The 6645-nt window shown below is 42.0% G+C and overlaps 1 protein-coding gene across 1 annotated transcript in view; it reads right to left on the reverse strand.

Moving 5' to 3' along the window:
• Positions 1-1358: 1358 nt before the first annotated feature.
• Positions 1359-6645, reverse strand: part of LOC109938008 (SREBF chaperone) — a 100509-nt gene continuing 95222 nt past the window's right edge. The window contains exon 22 of the mRNA XM_048596167.1: positions 1359-1400. Within this exon, the coding sequence (XP_048452124.1) occupies positions 1359-1400 (42 nt within the window). The remainder of the gene's footprint in view (positions 1401-6645) is intronic.

The raw sequence follows: 6645 nt of genomic DNA on the forward strand, positions 1-6645 counted from the left end.
ACAAAGTGCATGTGTAGAATTCACCATCTCAATAGTATTTATTTTTCTTACTTCAGGTGCACATCTATGAAGTCTAGTCCTGTCAGGAATGAAGAAGCATCCGTATCAAACCTCTTTGAATTTGCTTGCAAAATTAGCAACAATAGCCCCAGAAATGAAGGAAATGAGGCAAATGAAAAATTTCCAAACCTGGATGGATTTATTGCAAGCTCTGGCCACAGTGATTCCAGTAGTTCCAAATCGTTGAGAACCGTCACTAATTGTTGTGATTCTAGTGACCCCATGTTAGCTAGTAAACTGCAGGAAACCACAGACATCTATCACAGTAGTCCCAGAGAGGCTGGGTCAGATCAACCGAATTTGACCTCTGGAGAGACAAATACATCTGATAGTGTTCTATTTGTTGACTTGGGGAATGCAAGAAAAGAAAATGACTTAAAATTGGACTTGGAAAGCTATGAGACTTCAAGTTCCAGCTGTACTGATTTCTCCAGCGAGCCTAATATCAAAGACACTACTGAAAGCTCTGGAATTGGTTCAAGACATATTTCATGTCTCAAAGGCAATACATCTGCTGATAATTCACAGTTGGATGAAATTAGTAAAATCCGTGAACTCGAAGATACTACTGAATGCAATAAATTTAAAAGGCGTTCATTGTAAGAAAGTTTTGATTAATCATCAATCCTTTCAGATACTTAGTTTGAGTTTGTATCTCTAGCTGTCTTATTACAGATGTAGGGTGGGATCGACTGCACACAGTACACAGATCCCCAGATCAACCCTGGAGATTTCACAGGAGCTTTTACACCATTGTTTAGCTAGTAAGCAAAACAAGAAAAGGCTTATGACTGAATTCTCTCCCTCTCTTGAGTGTTCCCTGATCTCCTACAATCAGGGAAAGAACAAACCTCTAAATGGCTTAATGGGATGTGCTCATCCAATGGTTGCAGTTTGAGGAAGATGACTGTTAAATTGAAGCACAAAATTGCTCAATATCAGGGGGAGTGGAAGTCATGGATGGATAGATGGGAATTGCATTCTAAAAGAATGACTGGTGCATTTGCAAAGATAATGGGTTGTGTAACGTGATGGAGCAGGATTGACAAGGCAAAGTGAGGGGAGGAATTGTAGACAGCTTTGTACATGTCTGGGTGTTGGAAATTGTGAAACTGTATTCTGCTTTCCAAACCTTTTTAGATTATTAAAGCAGCTTCCTGGACTAAATCTAGGAATATGGCCCGGTGTTCTTGCTGCTGACCTTTTTGGACACATCAAACCATACCTTCTTTGTGGCAGTGACAAATCTTTCCTCTCAATTTAAGGTGATTGGCAAAGAAACCCAACAATTAAATCTGTTATCTATATGTGGATGCACATATGCTTGGAGCCACAGATACCTAAAATAGACAAAATATTTGTAAATAATTTTAAAGCAGTTTATTAAGAAGCAGTAGTTTAAATATTGTGCACTCACTAAATAGACATGAAAAATATAGCTATACAACCCATGATAGTTGAGAGTAGACTACTTATAACAAATGATGAATAAACAGTTGTCACAGACTGTGCTAGCTCAGAAGTCACATGATACAGGTTATAGTCCACCTGATGAAGGAGCAATGCCCCGAAAGCTTGTGATTTCAAACAAAGCTGTTGGATTATAACCTGGTGTCATGTGACTTCTGACCTCGTCCACTGCAGTTCAACACTGGCACCTCCACATCACAGTTGCTCGTAATAACAGCATCCTACTCTCTAGTCAAAGTGTTAGGGAACCCTTCCCTTGATCTTCTTCCATCTTTCCTGGTCCATCTTCCATCCACAGAAGGAGGACTTCCCCCGATAAGTACAGTCTCTGTCTCTGATCACTTTTTAATGTGCATGCTTTGTTTCTAGTATTGGGTAGGTTACCTTATGTTAACCATTTGAATTAGAATATTTCTAACCAAGGTGTCAGGAAAGTCACCTGACCCCTGTCCTTCACTCATCTCAGCGTCAGCTTTTTAGTTGACTTTATACTGATCGTTACTAACACTTTCGAAATACATGCATTGCTAGGGGGTACACAGGACACCAGAAGACTCCCTAACATCAGTTCAGGAATGTTTTGATTGCAACACTGCAATGCAATCTTTCTGACCTTTATCAGTACCTTATTTTTGCCCTTGACTGCTTAAAATTGTATATGTTCTCCTAGAGAGATAAAATCCATGTTGTGCCAGTTAATCCCATAACAGTTCTACTCTATCATAAACTTTATTATCTATTAAGGGTTCTTATTTCTTAAAGTGTTGCCTAAGCTGTACATCCTGGTTTTATTTCTATTCATTATACATTTTGTATTTTATTCTTTAGTTTATTTATTCACACCAGCAGTTTACTAAACTTGAATTTATAGTTACAGGAAATCCTTTGAAGAAGTACAGAGGATTGGACAGGGAGCCTTCGGTTCCATTTATGAAGTGAGACACAAAGTTGACAATCACAGATACGCTATCAAATGTGTGCAAATAACTCAGTAAGTATATTTATTCCGATTAGGAAAAATGGAATGAGTCCTCATCTTGTGAGGTTTTGTTTTCACTGGATGTGGTGTGTCCATTCATTGCTCAGCCAATATACAGCTGTAAGAGTCATAGAATACAGCAAGGAAACAGACCCTTTGGTCCAACTTGTCAATGCCGATCAGAAATCCTAAGTTAATCTAGTCTCATTTGCCAGCATTTTGCCCATATCCATCTAAACCCTCCCTATTCATCTACCCATTCAGATGCCTTTTAAATGTTGTAATTTTACCAGCCTCCACCACTTCCTCTGGTAGCTCATTCCATTCACGCATCAGCCTCTGCATGAAAAAGTTGCCCCTCAGGTCCCTTTTAAATCTTTCCCCTCTCGCCTTGAACATATGCCCTCTAATTTTGGACTCTCCTACCCTGGGGAAATACCAGACTATTCACCGCACCCTTGCCTCTCATGACTTTATAAACTTCTAAAAGGTCACCCCTCAGCCTCCGATACTCCAGGGAAAATAGCCCCAAGCCTATTAAGCCTCTCCCTATGGCTCAACCCTGACAATATCCTTGCAAATCTTTTCTGAACTCTTTCAAGTTTCACGACATTTTTCCTATAGCAGGGAGACCAGAATGAGGAATGAGGAGAGATTTTTAGTATTATAAACGATGTAGGAAGAGTTGGACACTTGTCAGTAAGCGTTACTACTAAAACCAGGACTCATGTCATCTGACTCACTATTATCAAAATTACAAATCCAACCACCCCTAAAAAAAATTACAAGTGCAGCCACTTCAAATAGAGAGATCTATTTGAAACTAGCCTACTGTCTGTCCTCACCAAATCATCTGCAAGAATCAAAATCTAAGAATTTCTTAAGTAACAGAACTGTCAAGCATCTTTGTTACATGGACTTCAGTGATTCAAGACAAATATTCATGAATCCCGTCTATCAGGTAACTGCATGGGGAGGAGCAATAAATGTTCAACTTGCCAGCAATTCCCACATTCCAAGTACGTTTCAAACAAAAATTGTTAAGTCTGAAGAATGCCTTCATATTTCCACTTTTATCCAGCATCACTAGAGGTCATTGTTGTGCCTCAGGTTCTAGCAGTTTTGCTTCTGAACTATGCACCCATTAGCAGTGAGAAATTAATGATAATTGGGAAAAGCTGGATTTAACCCAATGTCACCAGGAGATTTGAAGGCAGGTTGGGGATTTTGAGGTGGGGCATCTAAAATTAACTGGGCGGCCTCCTGGTGCCTACCTGCCTTCTCTTGCCCGTGTTATATTTCTACCAGTGACAGAGATGACTTTGGATGGCATATCCACCATTAGAACAATTCATGCCCTCAAATGGGAAAAGGCCTCATCCTGTCACCACCAGAATCTCACTGGCATTGGGAGAGGCCGAGCTGGTTACACTGCACAGGCTGGTGGCAGGAGCACATCCCTCCTTAAAGGGCCCCCAGCCGGGTACAATCTCCCGAGGTTCCCCTCCCACCATGGCCCCTCTCAAACGTTGGGCCCACCCACTCACCAACCCCCTCACCAACTCCCAAACACCTAGGCAAAGTCACGTTCCAGCGCTGAATGTCTCCTCAAGCCTCGCTAGTCTCTGGATTTGAGCCTTCTGAGATGGGATTTCCTCTCTGTGAGATCCTGCCTCCATTCTACTAGCAACCTATTGGATGTTAAATGGTTGTGAGGCTGTGCTGAGTGGGCTTCCCTCTGGATTTTTTTTTGGCAGAGGCTCATGAATGTGACCCCCACGGTGCTCTGAGAAATCTAACCTCAAGATTTGAATGCAAAAAAAATCAAAATTAATATTCTGTTGCAATACAGGGGTGGTGCTGCACTGTCACAGATGCTATTTTTCAAATGACAAGTTAAACTAAGTCCCCATCTGGCCGCTCAGGTGGATATGAAAGATCCCATGGCACTTGTTTGAAGAAGAGCAGGAAGTGTTTACTTCTGCTGTAATGGGGTATTTACTGAGAACAAATGGGCTACTATAGTTCTCACATTACAGCACATCTAAAGTACTTCATTCGTCATTGAATAGTGAGGGTGTGATTTATGCCAGGTATAGAATTGTTAAGCCAACTTATCTTTACCTCATTCTTTCGTGTTATATTTTAGGGATGATGATGCAAGAAAAACAGTTAAAGAAGCCCAACACTCGCAAAATTCTGTCACCAAAACATCATCCGTTACTACAGTTCCTGGATCGACAAATCTTCATTACAGTAGGTTGAATTCAACAAACATCTAATTATTAGTTTTATTCAAGTGTAAAAGTGATCATAAGAAAAAGTTTGATTGATTAATACGCCTTTCCATCTGTGGAACTACGTTAATTATCCTTGTGCAGAACCTGCATCAAAAATATCAATTCAAGTTAAGTCAGAGATAGTAGGAACTGCAGATGCTGGAGAATCCAAGACAACAAGGTGCAGGGCTGGATGAACACTTCTCGCCAAGCAGCATCATCGGAGCAGAAAGGCTGACGTTTTGGGCCTAGACCCTTCATCAGAAAAGGAGGAGGGGAAAGGGGTTCTGAAATAAATAGGGAGAGAGTGGGAGGCGGATAGAAGATGGATAGAGGAGAGGATAGGTGGAGAGGAAACAAACAGGTCGAAGAGGCGGGGTTGGAGCCAGTAAAGGTGAGTGTAGGTAGGGAGTTAGGGAGGGGATAGGTCAGTCCAGGGAGGACAGACAGGTCAAGGGGGCGGGATGAGGTTAGTAGGTAGGAGATGGGGGTGCGGCTTGAGGTGGGAGGAGGGGATAGGTGGGAGGAAAAACAGGTTAGGGAGGCGGGGACGAGCTGGACTGGTTTTGGGATGCGGTAGGGGGAGGGGAGATTTTGAAGCTTAATTCAAGTTAAGTGACTGCTTTGCTGATAATCGATACTCTGTCAGTCAGAGTAACAAAGAACTTAAGTGGTCATCTGGGTACTATCAGTCAGAGTAACAAAGAACTTAAATGGTCATCTGGGTAGGGTGGGGGAGGCAAAAGACTATCAATTCATTCAAAAGACAATACTGTCATAATGCTGCTTTCCCACACGTTTGCCAGTTTCCTGGTGCCCCCAAAGCTGTAAACGATATGTATCGATCATTGACACTCTTGTATTCCTCATTTATATGCCTCTGTGCTTCAATTACATCACTGGATTTCATATGCATGTTGATGTTACCTCGGTCCAGCTCACCACCAACCCTCTTGACTCCTCCATTGTTGTTTCTGACATTATTTTCTCACCAAGGCCACATATTTCTGCTTCTGTAACATTGCCAACTTTGCCCTGTCTCAATGGTCAGCTGAACTGAAACACTTATTCATTCTTTCATTTCTCTAGACACCAACAACATATACTGGATCTCAGTCAAGCAATTTAAAATTATCATCTTTTCTGATTCCTGAATTACACCAGCCCTATCTACCTCTGACATTTTTTTCAGTTCCAAAACATCTCCAGTGCATCCCTGATTTTATTCACTCTATCACTAGTAGTTACATTTTCAGTTGCTTAGGCTATAAGCCCTGGAATATCCTCCGACTCTTCTGTACCTTGCTTTCCTTCTTCAAGGCACACCATAAAACCCAATGCGTTTACCATGCTTTTGGTAATCTGACCTATCTCCTGATATGGTTTCACATTATATTATTGTTAAATCCTTCTTAACTCACATGTGCACACCAAGAAAACAAAAGGTTGTATGGCACTGGATGGTTGGTAACTCACCTGGCTTCAGACGGAACTCAGTGCTCCTCCTGTATTTGGTGTTAATGTGGTTTAAAGAAGTAGATGGATGACTTATTTGTTCTTTTAAAGATAGCTACTGCTAGATTGAGGCTTCAGCCTCATGTACCACCCCACCTAAGAACCAAAAAAGAATCCCCCTCGTCCTCACGTACCACCCCACCAACCTCTGGATCCAACGCATCATCCTCCGACACTTCCGCCATCTGCAATCCGACCCCACCACCAAAGACATCTTTCCCTTCCCACCCTTATCTGCTTTCCGGAGGGACAACTCTCTCCGTGACTCCCTTGTCCGCTCCACACTCCCCTCCAACTCCACCACACCCGGCACTTTTCCCTGCAACCGCAGGAAGTGCTACA

The sequence above is a fragment of the Rhincodon typus genome, chromosome 4 (genome assembly GCF_021869965.1).
Source record: "Rhincodon typus isolate 14 chromosome 4, sRhiTyp1.1, whole genome shotgun sequence".
NCBI classification, from domain to species: Eukaryota; Metazoa; Chordata; class Chondrichthyes; order Orectolobiformes; family Rhincodontidae; genus Rhincodon; species Rhincodon typus.